This window comes from Sinocyclocheilus rhinocerous, unplaced genomic scaffold (genome assembly GCF_001515625.1).
Source record: "Sinocyclocheilus rhinocerous isolate Xijiao unplaced genomic scaffold, SAMN03320098_v1.1 scaffold494, whole genome shotgun sequence".
Lineage (NCBI taxonomy): Eukaryota > Metazoa > Chordata > Actinopteri > Cypriniformes > Cyprinidae > Sinocyclocheilus > Sinocyclocheilus rhinocerous.
The window spans coordinates 604,588-624,976 of record NW_015628684.1 but is presented as its reverse complement, the minus strand read 5'-3'; the positions used below and the strand labels follow the sequence as shown (position 1 = coordinate 624,976).

Sequence of the window (20,389 nt, the reverse complement as noted above, 5' to 3'; positions counted from 1 at the left end):
TCAAGCGCATCAAGCGCATCATTCTGCGCACGGGATGCGCATAAGCGCTTTGTGCCGCTGTGTATTGGAGCTCGTATTATACATGGGGGCAAAAACAAAAGTGTTGCGTTTATAATTTTGTTCAGTATATATATATATATAATTAATATATATTTTGGCCCTATATATATTTAGGCTACTTGTTTTTCATTAATGTATTTTACAACAATACAAAGAGCAATGTGTAACATTTTACCAGATTTAGTCCTACACTTATTAACTTTTATTTGTTGCCCATTAAATAATGTTGTTTCACTAAATGTTTAGTTTAGTTTAATGTTTTTATAAAATTATTGTGCACCCATGATTTTTCTAGAATAACTTTTGCTGCTGAATGATCCACTAACCAAGTTTATAATAGTATTTTTTGTCATAGATTATGATTAGATATTTTTTCATTTATTTTTCATTGAAATGAAGTTGTCTATATTTAGCAGATTGTGTTTAACACACACAAGAGTGATGATCAGGTGAACACACAGAAGTATAAAAATTCTACATTGATTTAAAAACAAACTGCGCTGGGATCGGATCGGTTCTGAAAAAATGGTATCGTTGCATCCTTACTTTGTTAAATAAAAGGAATAATTTATTTAATGATTTATTCAACTTTAGAACAGTAGTGTAAATTTGAGTGAGTGTTTATGAACTTGCTTATTTACTTTTTGTAATATAAATATTTCAAGCAAAAATGCAATGATTAAAAATTGAGCAGTCTTTTAGGCAAGAAAAAAAATTACTACTGGTCCAATTAGTCAACAGAAAAAAAAATCCTTATTGTTGAGCCTTGTTACTGTGTTGCAGAAATGAATTCACCTCAGATTGTGTGGCTTGTGGATAAGATGTGTGACATTACATTAGTGTTCAAATGTGCAAATATTTCCATAGTCATATTTAGGAGGGAGCAGAGCGAGGGACCAGAATATGATATAAAATTGGAGTATTAACAATAAATATCAAAACAGCATTGTGAAGATTGTGTTTTGTTTTTGTGTGTGTGTGTGTGTGTGTGTGTGTGCAAGCACATATTTTCTTAATATGTTGTAAAAATCTAGTATATACATTTAGTCCATAAGTAAAGTCAAAATAGCCTAGATGCATGCATTTATGTATAAATACATAAATCTGTCAACGTGTGTCCCTTCGTTTTAATTCTGTCTCTCTTTGGTAATTGTGTCTGCTCAGGGTGGTGAAGGAGGAGATCTCAGACGACAGTGCCAAGCTGCCATGCTTCAACGGAAGAGTTGTCTCCTGGGTAAGAACTGTCAGCAGTAGCTTTTTTCCCCCCGAACAATTTATTTTTTTTTTTTACTGTACTGTCATATGATGCTTAATGGTGTCATAACAGTTCTCGGTTTTCTAAGTGTGAACTGCACCATTTCACTAAACCTCGCTGAAGCTCCTCATCCCTGTAGCGACACGTAACAGGGCTGTTTTGATTTATGTCACAGTGAATCTTTAAAGAGCACCAGGAGTTTGTGTCAGGCCCTTCACATGGAGACTGAAATCCAGCCTCTTCTGAAAGCCCTTAAAGAAAAGCAGGTGCTTAAGTCAAAAGGCTTGGACGAAACCAGACCCACTGGGATGGAAATAGTAGATTACCGTCAGGATAGCTCAAGGTCCCTTGAGAAGGAGTGTACAATAACCTAGCATCCATTAGCATGAAGAAAGGAGAAGGCCATACAATGATACTGTATGTGGCCTCTTATAACGCATCTGATGTTTCTTTCTTTTCTCAAGTACATGACTTTGACTGCTTTAATGCAGTGTTTTGTCACAGAATGTGAAGATTGTTGATGTTTTTATTTATTGTTAACTAACATTTTCTATTGCAATTCTATTCAAGCTTTTTAAAAAGCTTGATCTCCCCAGACGGAGCTGAATAGAGTTTCCTGTCTGCTTGCAGCTATTTACCTCTCCAACTTGGTCCTCGTTTAAATTGTAGTTACGTAAAACCCAGACACTGGATATGTTTGACCTGAAGCATTGTGTGATCAGTTTTACACTTTTGAATGAGCTCCACGAGTATGTGTTGGATAAAAAATAACGTGTTATTATTGTCATTAGATCTTTTCCCAGTCCTTTTTGGGTCCTTGTTTTTTATGGATCACATTCACTCTCACACCGATCTTCTCTCTTTCTGTTAGCTGGTGTCCTCAGATACCCCAGCAGCCGAACCCCCAGCCCCTCCAGTAGCGGTCCAGTCTCAGCCCTCACCTCCTCCTCCTCCCCTGCCTCCACCTCCTGCCGAGAGGACGGGGGGCATTGGAGACTCCAGACCCCCTTCCTTCCAGTATGTTAATCTACATCTCTGTTTCTCACTCTGAATGTCATTTTGTAGATGCTGTCTGCAGCAGTACTCTCTCAGTGGCTTAAAATACACTTTCTTATAAGTTGTCGGAATGGGAGTCAGTGACTTAGTGTAGAGCTTTACTTGAAGGAAAACTCACTTTTTAGTTTTTTTGCTTTTCAAAAACAGACACCCTGTATCATGGATTAGTCAAAATATGTCAAACATTTGCTTTGGAAGATAAAACAGGACATCCTAATTAAATATTACAAAGACATGCTTTTAATATGATGCAAAACCTTTTTTTTTCTAAATAAAATTCAGATTATTTCAAAGTGCTGCACAGTAATAAAACAGTTAATGTTGCAAAAATCATTAGTATCATAAATCATAAATGTATTAAAGTTTTAAAAACATTAAACACTTTTGAACACTAGTGTAAAGCATGATACATGATAGGGTAATCCAATATTTTTTGTGTGCAGAAAGTACCCACAACCATGTCGTGTTTGGTAACATCAGGTGATGTCTGAAATATTGTCTTGAAATATAAGCTGGTAAAAGATAATGGCTGTTAAAAAAGTAAGACATAAAATGTATTTTAGTGTAATTGTTTATTCCTAAAACTAGTGAAAAAATGCTAATGAAACATGACAAAATACTCTAAAAATCTAAAAGCAGTTTGGCTTTTCAGGTAAAATTATATTGTTCTAAGGATTTGGAAATGAACTGGAAATGTTCAAATATACTGAACTTCATGCTGGAAATGAAGTCAAATATACTGATTAAGAACGTGAGATTCCCCCTCCCCAGTGTAGGTCCTTTGCTCTCAATTTCTTATCAGAGATTGGTTTGCTAAAGGCAGCTTGCTTTTAAAAATGTAAGGTTCACTCAGCATGCAGAGATGTACAGATGTGTCATGAATGTAAATCATTGCATGATGTGTGTGTGTGTGTGTGTGTGTGTGCACAGTCCCAACACTGCAGGCAGCCTGGTGTCCTTAGATGATCAGACAGAGACCGAGTCAGTGGTGTCTTTCAGGAGAGAGAGACCTCGACCCAGAGAGAGCTTGGACCATCATGGTCTGTTCTGTCTTCTATGTTGCTAATCATTTTTGTCAATTTTCTCAATAGTGTTTCATTACATTGACAAAGCAGTCCTTGTTCATTTTGCTGTACTCTTTCTGTTTTTGTTTCAGGGCCACGTATGAATGGGCAGTCCCGTATGGACAGACACCTGGCTGGCTATGAGAGTGCTACTACAGTGATGAGCAGTGAACTGGACACCACGAGCTTCTGTGATTCAGATGACGATGATACGATGAGCAGGTCAGAGCAAGTGTGCTTGATTAAAGATTGGATTGGGGTTGGAAATATTTAGTAGTGTCAAGAAAATTACACGCTTCACCTTTAAAGTCCATTTCAGTCAGATCTCTGGTTTTGGGCTGTACGTGTAATTTGTATTTATTTTGTTTTATGTCAGAAGGTTATATTTCCGTTGTCTTGAATCAAATGATTGAACTTTACAAGAGCGTATCAGCATCTGTGCATGCTTTTAGTTTGGAACTGGTGGGTCATGATCCAAAAATGGGTTTTGATCTATTCTGATAGGTTTGCATGCAGCATGGGGAACAATGTTAAATGCAAATACTGTAATGTGCATAACAATATATTTGCACATAGTTAGGATAGCAAAGCCAATAGGCTTTTCTTTTGTTTTGACGTCAAAAACCACGATTCCAATGAATCTCTACAATATTTGGATGCTAATTCATCTGTCACTTGGTAGAAGACAAAAGGCAGGTGCCACCATGACCTAGATTAGACTAAATAGACACTCATTTGTGATATGTATAAACATGGTTTTTAGGTAGTGATTTATTGGCTGCTGACAGAATGAAACCATTGAAATTCAATAAAAACAAAAACTAATAAATGACTTATTTTTATGTTTGTTTTATGTTAGGTTTCCATTTGATGTTGTGTATATAATAAAATCTGTATCCTGAAGCATAACAAGTTGAGAAGCACTGATTAGTCAGTATTGCAATTTATGCCTTGATTATGAATGTTTATTTTACTAAACGTTTGTAATCAGGTTCAGCAGCTCCACTGAACAGAGCACAGCGTCTAGACTGCTGAAACGCCATCGCAGACGCAGGAAACAGCGCCCACGTCTGGAGAGAGTATGAAACACCCATATGATTCAATTTAAAGGGATAGTTCGCCCAAAAATGACAATTCTGTCATCATTTACTCACCCTCATATCGTTCCAAACCTGTATGAGTTGCTTTCTTATGTTGAACATAAAAGAAGATATTTTGAAGATTGCTGGTAATCAAACAGTTGGTGGTTGCCATTGACTTCCATAGTAGGAAAAAATAAATACTATGGAAGTCAATGGCAACCACCAACTGTGAGGGAGTCCCATCAAAAAATGACAAATCTGTCATTTAGTCACACTTCAAACCTATGACTTTTTTTACACAGAACAGAAATAATGATGTTTTGAAGAATGTTGGTAACCAGACAGTTTTGGTTCCTATTTACTTCCATTGAATTTTCCATATAATGTCCTTAAAATGGAAGTCGGTGGGAACTGAAACGGTTTGGTTGCCAACATTCTTCAAAATATCATATGTTATGTTCCACAGAAGAAAGTCGTACTGGTTTGGAACCATAAAGGGAGTAAATGATAAGAGAATTTGAATGATTGGATGGACTGTCCCTTTAAGTATTTGATACAATTAAAGAATTTGTTTTATTTTACTGAGTTTTAATGAGTTCTTGTTTGTGTTTTGTTATAGGCTTCCTCTTTCAGCAGTGTGACAGATTCAACAATGTCCCTAAACATTATTACAGTCACCCTTAACATGGGTCAGTGCCATTTCTTACTTGTTGCACCTTCTATTGGTTAAATATGTATTGTATTTAATTAATAACATGCTCCATTCTGTTTGTTGTGTCCTACAGAGAAGTATAATTTCTTGGGCATCAGTATAGTGGGTCAGAGTAATGAGAGAGGTGATGGAGGCATCTACATTGGCTCCATCATGAAGGGAGGAGCTGTAGCTGCAGACGGACGCATTGAACCTGGAGACATGCTGCTGCAGGTGTGTGTGTGTGTGTGTGTGTTTATGTGTAGACATTGATAGGAAAGAAGTGGTTGGTGCTGGGAAATCAGGAACAAAGTGAAACCTGCACATCATGTTATCTATTTAATGGAGGACTAGCGTGTCAGATGAGTGATGTGATTTGTGACAGATTCAACAATGTCCCTAAACATTATTACAGTCACCCTTAACATGGGTCAGTGCCATTTCTTACTTGTTGCACCTTCTATTGGTTAAATATGTATTGTATTTAATTAATAACATGCTCCATTCTGTTTGTTGTGTCCTACAGAGAAGTATAATTTCTTGGGCATCAGTATAGTGGGTCAGAGTAATGAGAGAGGTGATGGAGGCATCTACATTGGCTCCATCATGAAGGGAGGAGCTGTAGCTGCAGACGGACGCATTGAACCTGGAGACATGCTGCTGCAGGTGTGTGTGTGTGTGTGTGTGTGTGTTTAGGTGTACACATTGATAGGAAAGAAGTGGTTGGTGCTGGGAAATCAGGAACAAAGTGAAACCTGCACATCATGTTATCTATTTAATGGAGGACTAGCGTGTCAGATGAGTGATGTGATTATTTTAATTCCTATCTAACTTAAATGCTCAACATTACAATCTAAAACAATATTCTCAGGCCACACCCAGCTTTTAGACACAAATGTTGTGGCGTTTCAGTAGTAATTAGCTCTAAACAAAGGATCAGTACTTTCACTGCTGCAAGGTTAATGCAGTTCTGTTATAATTACTGCTTCTGATGTTTGTTAGACGGGTTGTTTCACTGTTGCCTTTTTTCTGTGCAGGTGAATGACATCAACTTTGAGAACATGAGTAATGATGATGCAGTCAGGGTGCTCCGTGAGATTGTCCATAAACCTGGGTGAGTCTGTGAGAGCTGCTCATAGGAATGTCCCATTTTTTAAATGTTTTGACATTTCTGACAAAAACTGAATTTTTTTATGGCTAGTACAACAAAATGAAGAGCAAAAGATACACTTTAGTGGTGAAATTGGAGGTTTAGCAGTGTATTTTATCTTTTGTTGTGCTGCCACAGAAGATTTTCACATTCTTTCAAATCGAGACTCAAAAAAAAAAAATCCCATTGGTTCCCCCTGGTCAATACAACATTGTGGTGCTGTTCATGTGCACTTTCCTATAAATATATTGCTATCTTAATCCAATTATTCTGACATGACTCGAAGGGAGAATTACAGTAGGAGGGCGATGCATTGCACTCTATGCGAGTTATTAGTAGTAAAAATATATTAGTAAACAATAATATATAACCTGCAATGTTATAATATTACTTTTATTCTCTTAGACCCATCACCCTGACTGTGGCAAAATGTTGGGACCCCTCTCCACAAGGTTATTTCACCCTGCCATGTAGTGAGTCTCATTTTAATTCCCATTTCATTTATGAATTAGATATAAAATGAATTATATAAAATAATATATAATTTTAAATATAATTCATACGGCCCAATACATTACTGTTCAAAAGTCAGGACTATTTTATTTTTTTGAAAGAAATGAATTTTATTCAGCAGGCGTGCATTAAATTGGTCAAAAAGGACAGTAAAGATATTTATAATGTTGAACTTTCTCTTCATCAAAGAATCCTGAAAAAAATGTATCAAGGTCTCCTCCAAGTATTACGCAGCACAACTGTTTTCAACATTGATGATAATAAGACATGTTTCTCGAGCACCAAATCAGCATATAAGAAGGATTTCTGAAGGATCATGTGACACTGAAGACTGGAGTAATGATGCTGGAAATTTAGCTTTGCCATCACAGGACAAAGCTAAGTAGTGTGAAGTAGAAAACCTTTCGAAATAAAACATTATTTTGAATTGTAATAAAAGTTCACAATATTCCAGTTTTCACAGTGCTTTTAGTCAAATAAATGCAGCCTTGGTGAGCAGAAGTGACTTCTTTCAAAAACATTTAAAAGTCCTACTGACCTTACATTTTTGAGTAGTATTGTAAATGTGTAATTTTGTTTTTATCATGTTATTTGAGATTTGTTTATCTAACATCCTTCCCCATATTGTGTCTTAGATGAGCCGATCCAGCCCATAGATCCAGCAGCATGGATCAATCATTCAGTGGCTCTCACAGGGGTGTTTCCGTCCTACCCGAGCAGCACAATCACCTCCAGCTCATCTGTCACTGAAACTGAACGTGAGTATTGCGCTTATGCCTTCTTTACTTTTTCTAGACCTTTGTTTTACAAGCAGACTCTCACTAGCCATATTATTTAATCTCTCTTTCTCTGTCTGTAGGCTTTGATGAGTTCAACCTGTCTCTTCGCTCTGACATGGCATCGGTTGCTAAGGCCATGGCATCTCCTGAGTCCGGTCTGGAGGTCAGAGACCGAATGTGGCTGAAGATCACCATTCCCAATGCTTTCCTAGGTCAGAGACTTTTACCCGAGACTGTATTTACACACTGTTCCTAAATGATCGTTGTAACTATGAGGCAAATGGACCTTCAATCTAATCCAGTGTTTGTTTTTCTCTGTCTTTATGATTGTGCATATAGGTTCAGATGTGGTTGAGTGGTTGTATCATCACATTGATGGGTTTCAGGACAGACGGGAAGCCCGTAAATATGCCAGTAACCTACTAAAGGCTGGTTTCATCAGACACACTGTTAACAAGATCACCTTCTCTGAACAGTGTTATTACATATTTGGAGACTTCAGTAACTGTGAAAATTGTAAGTAAAATCAGCTTTTATTATAGATGATAATAAAAAATAAAAAAATACATATACAGCAATTTTTTTTTTTTGGTTAAATGCATACATGTTATTTAATCTCTCAATTTTTTTCTTATCAGACATGGCCAACCTTTGTCTTAATGATAACGATGGTTCCAGCGGTGCTTCAGACCAGGACACTCTGGCGCCTCTTCCATTACCAGGGGCAACACCATGGCCTCTGCTCCACTCTTTCACGTACCAGTACCCTCACCCCTATTCCACCCAGCCACCTCCTTATCATGAGCTCTCCAACTACAGCTACGGCCCAGGCAGTGCAGGCAGCCAGCACAGTGAAGGTAACAAACACACTGACCCTCAGGCACAAAATGTATGGAAATGTGTGAACAAATGGTTAGAGATTTCATGAATCAGAGCTTAATAAAATCCACATACACTACCGTTCAAAGGTTTGGGGTCAGTAAGATCATTAATATTTTTCTTTTTAATTTATTCTTTATTATTAAATTATTCTTTTATTCAGCAAAGTTGCATTAAATTGATTGAAAGTGACAGTAATAACTTTTACATTGCTATAAAAAATTATATTTAAAAAAACACTGTTCTTTTCAACTCTCTATTCATCTGAGAATCCTGAAAAAATGCATTACAGTTTTCACAAAAATATTAAGCAGCACAAATGTTCAACATCGATAACAATGAGAAATGTTTCTCGAGTGCCAAATCAGCATATTAGATTGATTTCTGAAGAATCATGTGACACTGAAGACTGGAGTAATGATGCTGAAAATTCAGCTTTGCCATCACAGGACTAAATTAAGTTTTAAAATATAATAAATAGAAAACGGTTATTTTAAATTGTACAAATATTTTTACAGTTACTGTTTTTACTATTTAAAAATAAAAATAAAAAATGCAACCTCACAATGAGACATTTTTCCAAAACCATTTAAAAAATTGTACTTTTGAACTGTAGTGTATATCCATTGATTGTCATTATGGAACTAAAACTGAGAAAACGCTGGACAAATATGCTGCACTTATTAATTCATTTTTATTAGTATTTATTAAGTTTTGTTGTTTTTATCTGTGTTATTTTAAATTTATATAATATGGTATATTAGTAAAAAATAATTTTAAAAAACATTTTACGTTCTGACTTGTAAAACACTATCCCCCGGTTTCACAGACATGGCTTAAGGCTAGTCCCAGATTAAAATGCATGTTTGAGCTGTCTCAACTGAAAATATCTTGCTCTGACATATCTTAAAAAATGTCAGTTCCATTGTTCTGTCTCAAGATGCACACATGTAACGTTTTCTTTAAACGCATTAAAGGCATTTTTATAAAAGCTGCTTAAATATCTTAATTTAACTAAGGCCTAGTCCTGGCTTAAGCTAAGCCCCGTCTGTGAAACCGGACCTATATGCTTCATTTTATTTCAATTAATAGTGGAATACAAACATAATGTATTATTAATATTAAACTACAAAGTTGCTATGACAATCAGCATGCATCTTGTATTCTAGTCACCATATGAAAAGCACATGTAACGTTTTCTTTAAACGCATTAAAGGCATTTTTATAAAAGCTGCTTAAATATCTTAATTTAACTAAGGCCTAGTCCTGGCTTAAGCTAAGCCCCGTCTGTGAAACCGGACCTATATGCTTCATTTTATTTCAATTAATAGTAGAATACAAACATAATGTATTATTAATATTAAACTACGAAGTTGCTATGACAATCAGCATGCATCTTGTATTCTAGTCACCATATGAAAATAAGTTTTTGTTCCCCTGTCAACACCCTGTTGTGCTCTCGTCTCTTTCTCTCAGGGAGTCACAGCAGTGGCTCCACACGCAGTGACGGAGAGAAGAGAAGGGGCAATAAAAGCGTATCTGGCAGTACGGCGGGTGGTAGCGTACGTGACGATAAATCTCCCAGTGGGGGCGGGGCTGACTCGCGTTCTGGCAGCGGCAGCGAATCGGATTACTCTGTTCGCAGCAGCCTGAGACGAGACCACGGCTCAGCCACGCCCAGCGAACACAGTCGCTCCAGTCAGCGCTCGAGCCAGCGCTCGCATCATCGCGTTCCTCCACCTGCTCATCTCGCCCCATATCCGCCTGGAATCCCCATTCCTTACAACCCAATGATGGTGATGATGGTGCCCCAACATCCACACCCACACCTAGCACTTGGAGCCCCGCACCCACAAACGCCTACTTTGCCGCCCCACCCTGGCTTGCTGCCCTCTGGCACCCCTGGTGGGCCTCCAGGAGCTCCACCGACCCGAGACCTGGGCTCCGTCCCGCCTGAGCTGACAGCCTCTAGGCAGTCTTTCCACTTGGCTATGGGCAACCCCAGTGAGTTTTTTGTGGATGTGATGTAATGAAGGATGTAGCCGTCGATGTACAGGTGAAGGAGTGAATGCAGAGAGGTTTGTAGTCACATGATAACTGTGAGTTCCACTCTGTGACTGACAGAGATGTAGTTTACTGTATCAGTGCAGCTCTTTAGAGTTAGTGTTTGTCCTTGACGGTAGGAACAGGGTTCACGGAAGGGTAGGAAGTCTTGCGTAGCACGGACTTCAACATCTATTTTGTCTTTGTGGTATTAACCACAACAGGGTCTGGCCTTCTTAAATGACTGAAAAAAAATTGGCGTATTTTTCAGAGTCCTGTTATTTTCCTTAAATGTTTCCACAAATTCTCGAAGGCCTTTGATAAGGATCTCGTGATTTTCCAGAAAACATTTCTAAAAGCAAATTCAATTCGCTTTACACACCTTTTAAATGACCAACATGATATTCACTAGAATTATAACTTTAATTTTAAGTAAACCATTCTATATAAAAAAAAAAAGTATGGAAGCTTGTTTCAGTCACGGGATAAAAACATAAAAAGGCAATTGCAACTTTTATCTAACAATTTAGACTTTTTTTCTTGCAGTTCTGAGAAAAAAGAGAGAATTGTGAGATAGAAACTCAGAATCGAGAGATAGAAACTCGCAATTCTGAGAAGAAAAGTCTGAATTGTGAGATATAAACTCCCAATTGCGAGGGGAAAAAAAGTTGACATTGTGCGATTAAAAATGACCTTTTTTATTTTTTAATAAATAGGACTTTAAAAAAACTAACTGCGAGATGCAACCTCAGAATTCAGAGAATTACAGGATATAACCTCGGAATTGCGAGTCAGTCAGGATTCTGTTTATATTTTACAACTCTGATTAAGGGGGAAAAATATGAATTGTGAGATAAAAAGTCCAAATTAGCTTCGGGCTTCCATAATAAAATGCATGCCTCCAAAAACCTTTAAAAGGATTTAAATGTTTGCAACAATCGATCTGGTGTATTATGTCTCTTTAAGTATTGCTTTAAAGTCTACCAAGGAATTCTGAAAGCTTTTCTCTCATGTACTTATATACTGTACACTTTAAAAATTGCCTTTGTAAACTCTTTGTACAGCTGAATGGAGCCAGGGTTCATGGAAACAAATATTTGATTGTCAGTTTCTGAGATTAAGAACTCTTCTGATTCCTGGTGTTAGAAAGCAATCCCTTCTAAATAGGCAGACTATAAAATGATTGTACTAAAACGGTACATGCAGAGGAAGTTTTAACCCCATAAAGGTACTTTCTGGGTAGAATGGGTTGTTTATTCTATTTTCTACTCCAGAGCTTCCTCTTTTTTTTTTTTTGACTCTTTGTATGACTGATAATCATAGCACCTTTTTATATGAGTTTATAGATATACAGGTACAAGTATACAGGTGCTACATAAAGACTGAGTCTCAATGGAATGCCATGTTGAAGTGTTACATTTTGAATATCATCAGATACTGTCACTTTTGCATGTCTTCACTCCAAATAAATTTGATAGAATTAACTCTGAAACAAGTCATTTTTTCTCTCTGAGAATTGTTAATTTTTCGATGTCTTTGTGTTTTAGTTTCAATCTTGATCTTATGTACAAGGAATAGTATTTATATGTATCACTACTGTATCAATGTTTTATATATATGGAAACACCATAGGTTGTTGAATTTTAATGTAAAAGAACAAAATGTAGGTTTTTATTTCTGCAAAATGTTTTCTTCCAGTGCAGCTCTTAAATCTTTTTCTCAAACTGTCATTTTGGGGTCATCTACAACACATGCCAGAATCAATGGCATTGTGAGTTCAATGACTCATTTTTTTTTACATTTATTGCAAATGAAACTTAAGAATTTACTAGTGTGATTTTTCACTTTTGCAGTTTGACAGGCTTTGTCATAAACTGCCATGGGGAAAAAAATATTTTTGTTCCCATTTTGTTCTCAGCTTGAAAAAAAAAGCTACATTTTAATTTTGTATTTAACTTAAAAAAAAAAAAAGCAGCATGCAGATTTGGAACAACATGAGGGTAAGTAACTAATCTTCTGAATTTGCATTTTTGATATTTCTCTATGTTGTCTTGCTCTTGGGTCATTGTGTTCAACTGTGGAAATGTTTAATAGCCTTTTTGTAATCAAGACTTTGTGTAGGCATGTGCCTATACAGAAAATTATCCACCCAAAAAATTAATTCATTAAAAAATTAATTTTAAAAAAATCACTTGAACTGACGTTTTTAAATAAAAAGTTAACTTTTTTTTCTCAAAAAGTAACCTTAACTTAAATATTAATAAGAATTATTACTACCTGTATCAATTATTTTAAACTATTATGTATTAGGTATTTTAATTTATTTTATATAAGTTATATATTTAAGATTTTTTACTACATAGGCCTATACAAATGTTTCAATTAATTTATAATTTATTTTATATTATTATGACATGATGTCAATACAGCGAAAATGTAATCACTTCATATATGCAGTTTAATTAATATACATGGAACGGTATATTATTTTACATAATTTAATGCAATATCTTATAACAAAAATATCTTGGTTCAGCTTATATCCATATCGTTTCACTGTGACACACAAAGGAACCTTCAGCCGTATTGTAGCACCTCCCTCGAAGTGTCTGAGATCAGCAGCGTTAACGTTACATGACTCTTCCCTTGGCACTAAAGTAAAGGATATGTACTTCCGGTAGAATCAGCATCTCGTTTAACAGTAGTTTACATATTTTTAGCGCTATTTCAAACGTGTTTTGTGGCAGAAGTGTTTGTATCGCGTCAACGTCCACAGGAGGAGGGTCTCTGGTCTGCGGTGGGAAGAGCCACGAACTGGAAGAGTCGGTCAAGGGCGAAATAAAACCGGTCCTGCGGCATTGTAGGACACTCAGTCCAGAACTCGTTTACCTCTAGCCGGACATTGTTGTCCCGTTGTTTATCGGCATTGTGTGACTTTATAATTTGTCCTCGATCCTAGGCAAAGGTTGACACTTCCGCTTCACGGGAGATAAACAACGCTCGGCAAGAAAGACAAGAATCTCGGCCTAATCGTAATCATGTTGCTGCGTAAAGTTACTCAAAGTCCTGCGATCTGCAACTCTGTCCTCCGTCTACAACCAGCGATTACAGGGTGAGACTCGCTGTTTTCATTCAGGTCGAGCTTATTATCGTTACCTAAAAAAACTAAAGCAAAATCGAATATACAGAAGCTAAAATAACTTGAAATTGACCCCCGAATAAACTTAATTTTCTCTATGATGTCCTCTATTATTAATGATGTCAGTTAGCGTAGGCGTCTCTAAAAATACTATAACTACAACTGAAACTAAAAGTAATTCGAATATCTATCTATCTCTCTATTAATATGAAAGATGATAGATAGATAGAAACATGCAGAAGAGATTAAGACAATATATGACTGCTAAATCAATATATGATATGATTTTTTTCTGACTTTCTCTCCTTTATCAGAGCGCAACGCCAAACTGGAGCTATTGTGGCAGTGCAAAATGCACGTTTTTACGCGAGCCAGGCCGCAGAGGTGAGACCTATTAATGTGCATCAATATAATGTATTCATTTTCAAACATAGGTTATGTCACAGAGGCAGTTCAAGTACTTTGTGACCAGAACTGACACGACAGATCATGCTGTAGCCAATCCGGTCATGTCCTGTGGGGGAAAAAAAACAGGTGCTTGTCCTCAGACACCCATTAATATAAATCTGGAGTAAAGTTCACATGACACACAGGAGCTTGGCAGTAGGTGTTTTGCCATGTGGTCTTACGTGTTACGTAAATATTGTGGTTGACCTACAGGGAAATTAGATGCTCTGTGTCAGAATAAATATTTAGAGAGAGTAAGGAAAATATAAAATGTTATTATGGTTGATTCATTATCACGCTGTCTTGTGGGTTATGTATGGGAGGGAAGGTTTATAAGGGCGGGTTACATGATCCTTGTCATTGCTCTTTGCTCTACTTGGCGTCCTTTTTTTTGTCCCAATGTCAAGCCATGGAAAGCTTTACAGTATGTCACTTTGTCACATTGCACTTGAACCCACCAAACTGGAAAGGGTTTTTAACAGAAGAGCTTAGAAAGCACTGGCTATACCAAATGCAAAAGTGAAAACATTCATTCAGCATTCATCTAGTTATTTATTTTAGAATTACTTTCATTTAAACTAACAAAATAAGTCATAAGCAATATTAGCATAATGGATATTCAGTACTGAGAAAATAAGAATACTGTAGATTTCTGTGTAGTTTTGTTGCATGCATATAAACAAACCAATAACTTTCTGTTGTTATTTTTACCAAGGCTGTTCTGGACAAGAATGTAGTTGGCAGTGACGCCACCATGACAGCTGAGAAGGTTGATAAGGCGGCCAATGTGGTACGTGAGTTTATGTGCTGGATTCAGACACGTTGTGCATTGATTTGAGAGGCAAATCTTATGATAACTACAAATGCTACTTTTCATTCTGAGATATTTTCAGAAGAGTTATTTTAACGCTTATCTTATCTTAAGACAAATAAGATGCAACACACTTATTGATCTTTTATAATGTAGAGACAGTATTGTTATTTTACTATTAGAGACTCATAACTTTTTCCCCTCAGGAGTCAAAGTCCTTTGCTGTGAACATTTTCAAAGGGCAAATCGGCACTTCTCAGGTGTTCCCCTTTCCGTCAGGTGACTTCAAAAAATGTTTTCCCCCTGTGCCAAAGTATGTTTTAGATGCATTGCTTTGATATGGTCCAGTGTTATTTTGTGGTCATCAGATATTATATTTTAAAAACCGGAAAATTTTGATTTTAGTCTGATTTTTGTTTTTAAATGTTATAGTATTAGGTTTTGTTGTAGTGTTGTTACTCCTTATACTCACACTTCAGTGTTGCTCAGTGTGTGTTTACTGTATTTATGCCCTGAATATTTTTACATTCTTCGATGTAGTGCTCAATGAAGAGCAGTCACAGTTTCTCAAGGAGTTGGTTGGGCCATGCAGTAAGTTTTTTGAGGTAAGTTTAATGCACCTACACTTCTGTTTTAGAATAAATAATTTTCTTTTATAGACCGATTTCCTTAAATATTTGAAAACAGTCATTCTACATATTATTGAAAATTCAAACAATGGACAAATGTGAGAAAATGAAGCTCAAAATTAAATCTTGAGGAAGTGTCCCATAAGAGGACAACACAATATTGATACAATCTACCTTTACGCTAAAGATGTTTCAAATAAAATTTTAAAACTGTAGCTCGCATGATACTGAGAAATGCGTAGGCAGTTGACATGCTTTGCGTCCATTATAGTGACTTTTTCATTTTCTTTGTGCCTATGTGTGTTTCAAGGAAGTGAATGACCCCATGAAGAATGATGCTCTGGAGAAAGTGGAGGAGCGCACAATGGAAGGCCTAAAGGAGATGGGAGCTTTTGGTCTTCAGGTGCCTGCAGATCTTGGTGGCGTTGGCCTCACCAACACACAGGTAAGACCACTGATCCATTCTCATTTTTCTTTTATTTGGGTAGGAGGTAGAGATATAAACAAATAGAAATCTAGAGATGCACATTAAATTTATGCATGTACCTGCTCTGTTTACAGTACGCCAGGCTGGTGGAGATTGTCGGGATGCATGATCTGGGTGTGGGCATCACTCTTGGTGCCCATCAGTCCATTGGCTTCAAAGGCATCCTGCTTTTTGGTAACCCCCAGCAGAAAGAGAAGTACCTTCCGAAGCTGGCCACTGGTGAGTGAGTGAAGAGCACACACAACAACTGCTGCAATGTTTAGCTGTGTGACTTAGTTAACATATAATTTATTAATAACCATAATATTTGTGCATATTTTTAATGCGTTCTTATACTGTCAGTTGCCTATTTTAATAAGTTTGTGAATTTATGAGTGTTTAATCCTGCATTATAAAAAGATACATTTACTTATTTACACACAAAGTCGGCCACAAATATTCCAAATGGAATGGCTGTCATGATTGTGAAAAAGTGGCTAACGATTAATTATTTTACACATAACTGCAAACTATGATTTAAAAAGTAATTTGAATACACTTCATAAAATGCATTTATGTTTTAACAAATAATGCACAATAGTATGACAAATAATTTTTAATTATTTCAATTAAAATAATGTTTTTTTTTTATGTTAAAATATTTACAAATGTTTAAAATATATCCGATTATCTTTTGACTGAGTTCACTGTCAATTCACACCAAACCGACTATTAATATGAAAACGAATGCAAACTAGACTAAACTTAATGAAGTGCACAGTAACTACACTTTTCGCAAATATTCAAATATTGTGACCAAACATTTAAGATTAGCAGACCAAATCTAAAAATTGTAAGAATCTGACATTGAAAACCCCATAATGGGTGACAACTCATAAAGGGATAGTTCAGGATGGTTCACCCCAAAATAAAAATTCTGTCATCGTTTACTCACCCTCGGGTTGATCTAAATCATGTGATATACGAGTTTCTTCTGTTGAACATGAAAGAAGATAGTTTTAAGACTGTGGGTAACCAAACAGTTGCTGGTCCCCATTGACTTACGTAGTGTGGTTTTACAATGCAAGTCATTGGGGACCAGAAACTGTTTACCCACATTCTTTAAAATATCTTCTTTTGTGTTCAGCAGAATAAAGAAATTCATACAGGTTTGGAACAATTTGACGGTAAGTAGATGATGCCAGAATTTTCATTCTTTGGTAAACTATCCCTTTAATATTGTCTATGTTTGTTAAATAATAACTCTGTCTTGTGTGTTTCTGGTAGGAGAGCACGTTGCTGCATTCTGTCTTACTGAACCAGCAAGTGGTTCTGATGCAGCCTCCATTAAAACCAGTGCAGTTCGTTCCCCCTGCGGCCAGTACTACACCATGAATGGAAGCAAGATCTGGATCAGGTGTGTGTGATCTTACTCTTAACAAATACACACAAACACCCACACGTTGGGTGGCAAGGATGTTCACCTATTTTGCGGCCACTAGGGGGCATCATGAATAAACATATCACAGGCTGGTCCATGTCCACTTGGATGATGCCATATTACTATTAATTGGCTCTCTCAGCTGTACAGTCATTCAAAACAGTGTTTCTGGTCAGTGAGCCGATTGTGTGCTTGTGGGGGGTTTTGTTATCTTGGTATGACGATGTGATTTCTGTATCAAAGATATCTATCTTTCATGTGTGTTCCTCATTGAAGTCTAGTAACAACCAGAGAACTTACACATTGCATTTTGGCAACTCATAAATGCATATGAATAACTAAATATACTAAGTTTAGTGGTGTGAAGAACTGTTGTACTTAGTGGAGCTTAGCATTTTGTTTTTTATTGCTCATACTGAAGGCTAGGGGGATTTTCTAAACCCCTGACATTAAGTATTAAACTTTGCCACACTTGCCTTTATACAGTCAAACCGTGCAGCTTGATGAGGTGAGGTGTTAGAATTTAATGAAAATAAGTTTATCATAAAAGAAGTGCGTTTTCATGGCAGCTGTTTAGGGATTCTTTAGTGATTGTCAAACATGACTGAATGAATTCAAGGTGCACTTTTTAATTATGCAAAATGTTTTGGGTTTCTTCTCACGATATTCTTAGCACCATATGACAGCCTCGAGGACCTTTGCAAAAATAAAAAATATACAGACTTTTATGTGTGCACGAGAAACCATTAAACTTAGCATATAGGACAATGCACACTGAGCCATCAGCCCATTTCACGGTGTGGTTTCATGGCCGCCACAGAATATGCGTTACAGAGACCTAAGGCCTTGAAATATGACCTACTCCCCTAATGAAAGCTACATTTTGAACACTTTTTTTTTTTTTTTTACAATGCCAGTCTTTTTTATAGACCCGTGAACTTGTCAAATAGGACAATGCACATGGCTATATTATGCCATCAGCCCATTTCGTGTCATGGTTTTTCTGCTGCGGCAGAGGATGTGCTAAATTGGACATTAGGTCTTGATATTAGAGGTACTACCGTAAGAAAAGCCAAATTTTAAGCAAGTAGATCTCTATTAATTCATGTGCGTCCATGCTCTCACTTTATTCATAGTAAGATGCCTGTGATGCACAAAGGAAATATGTTATATAAAAATAGAAATTGTAATGCATAAGCATGCGAAAAATTCCCATGCGCATGTGAATAGTTTCTCGAGGGCACAAAAAAGTTTTTTGTGTGCATGCAAAAGTCACTTAGAGAAAATCAATGTAAAAAACCCCTGAAAAAATAAAAATATTTACAGATGACTATAATATATACCAAATATAAAGCTGAAAATAGTGCTGTATGAAACATTTATGTTAAATATGGTCCGAAAATCTACTGAGAGGTTTGGAAATTTGAGTTTAGAAAAGTATGGAATTTTGAAATGGAAAATGTGTAGGAACCCTGGCTACTTTTCTAATTAATATGAAATATAATTTTTGCCTCATGGATGTTAAAATGGGCAAAAGAATCCCATAGATTTATAATGGAGTAGGAGACCAGCATATTATAGAGACTTGGGATATAGCTGGCAAGAAACTTCCAGAACACTTTAGAAAAACACTATAAACAACTGAGAATACCTTAGCAACTGCAAATGCAAATTTAACCCTCTGGTGCTCAGAAAAATGTTCTGTTTTGAATTCTTAAAAATCACAGCTTCATCGGAATGGTATGAAACTTGGTGACTTTTATGGCATTTGGAATGTGAACACACAAAAAATGTTAGGGCATGATTCGAGCAGGCTAGGTGGTCGTAAAAAAAAGGTCACACTTGTGGTCTTCGGTCAAAAATAACCGACCATAGGAAATGAATGCGAAATCGACAATTATTGTGTGTACAATCTACAAATCTGCCACAATGCAGAAAAAAGTACGCAGCAATGACGGGGTGAAACTAAAACATCAAGAGTGCAAAACCAACACATCCACTCACACACATGCGTAAACATACACACATGAACTGGTGTGACTGTAACACAGCAAATATGTAAAATAAAAGCAATAATTCAACTACAATGCAGTAAAAAAGTGGACAGCAAGGAAGGGGTTACACTCTAAAACATCAAAACAGACACATCCACACACACACACACACACAATTATACACACTCAAATTAATTGGTATGGCTATAACCATATAGCCAAAACGAGTCAGAAAACTGAAATAAGAGGTTTAAATCAGATCAGACCCAGAAGGATTAAGCTCTGATAAAACATTCCTATTCATTTTTGTTACATTTTTATAGAATTTTAATGTTTTGTGTAACAAAATGCAGTATTGCAGTAAAACAGTATTATGGTAGCTTCAACCAAAGCTAAAATCAAGAAGTTTAAGTTCAGGTAAATGTTTCATTGAGCCTCTCATAAGTACAATTAAAATGTACATGTACAATTAATAAGTCATCATTATTTAAGTAATCGTAATATTAAAGTAAATACATTAAAATAGTACTGTATGCATGTTATTATAGTCCATAAGGCCTGTTCACACCAAGACTGATAACTATGAAGATAATTATAGTGATAGTTATATTAGCATCCTAACCAACACACAATATGGTTCTTTTTATTATAACCATGCACTGCCATTTTGTCATCTACTGCTTTAAAAGCTCAAGCTGTGTGAATTCTGTCATTCATCAGCTGGAAAAATCCTGAAAGTGATTCTAGTGAAATCGTTCCTCTGTGTTGTTATTGTTAATTACATTAATCGATTCCGATTCTTTTCTATTCCCAGTTTCGATTCCAATGTGATTAAATAATGATATCAGACATTTATCCTGTGTCTCTTTTTTGCAAACCATTTATTGGAG

At 36.3% G+C, this 20,389-nt stretch overlaps 2 protein-coding genes across 3 annotated transcripts in view; both read left to right on the top strand.

Annotated features, from left to right (window-relative positions):
• The window catches only part of LOC107738023 (segment polarity protein dishevelled homolog DVL-2-like), a 20,718-nt gene extending 9,667 nt beyond the window's left edge, over positions 1–11,051 (top strand). The window contains exons 2-15 of the mRNA XM_016549689.1: positions 1,225–1,294; positions 2,187–2,332; positions 3,302–3,411; positions 3,528–3,657; positions 4,427–4,514; positions 5,137–5,206; positions 5,303–5,442; positions 6,246–6,322; positions 6,764–6,831; positions 7,507–7,629; positions 7,731–7,862; positions 7,990–8,166; positions 8,289–8,507; positions 10,006–11,051. Coding sequence (XP_016405175.1) covers positions 1,225–1,294; positions 2,187–2,332; positions 3,302–3,411; positions 3,528–3,657; positions 4,427–4,514; positions 5,137–5,206; positions 5,303–5,442; positions 6,246–6,322; positions 6,764–6,831; positions 7,507–7,629; positions 7,731–7,862; positions 7,990–8,166; positions 8,289–8,507; positions 10,006–10,559 — 2,104 coding nt within the window. The 3' untranslated portion in view covers positions 10,560–11,051. The remainder of the gene's footprint in view (positions 1–1,224; positions 1,295–2,186; positions 2,333–3,301; positions 3,412–3,527; positions 3,658–4,426; positions 4,515–5,136; positions 5,207–5,302; positions 5,443–6,245; positions 6,323–6,763; positions 6,832–7,506; positions 7,630–7,730; positions 7,863–7,989; positions 8,167–8,288; positions 8,508–10,005) is intronic.
• Positions 11,052–13,177: 2,126 nt separating this feature from the next.
• The window catches only part of acadvl (acyl-CoA dehydrogenase very long chain), a 15,167-nt gene continuing 7,955 nt past the window's right edge, over positions 13,178–20,389 (top strand). Inside the window, exons 1-9 of one of the 2 annotated variants that reach the window (XM_016549687.1) lie at positions 13,179–13,432; positions 13,532–13,684; positions 14,026–14,095; positions 14,874–14,948; positions 15,176–15,248; positions 15,510–15,574; positions 15,909–16,043; positions 16,160–16,304; positions 17,352–17,481. In XM_016549687.1, coding sequence (XP_016405173.1) covers positions 13,611–13,684; positions 14,026–14,095; positions 14,874–14,948; positions 15,176–15,248; positions 15,510–15,574; positions 15,909–16,043; positions 16,160–16,304; positions 17,352–17,481 — 767 coding nt within the window. In that variant the 5' untranslated portion in view covers positions 13,179–13,432; positions 13,532–13,610. Of the gene's footprint in view, positions 13,685–14,025; positions 14,096–14,873; positions 14,949–15,175; positions 15,249–15,509; positions 15,575–15,908; positions 16,044–16,159; positions 16,305–17,351; positions 17,482–20,389 lie in introns of both variants that reach the window. The other variant, XM_016549686.1, reaches the window with a different exon arrangement.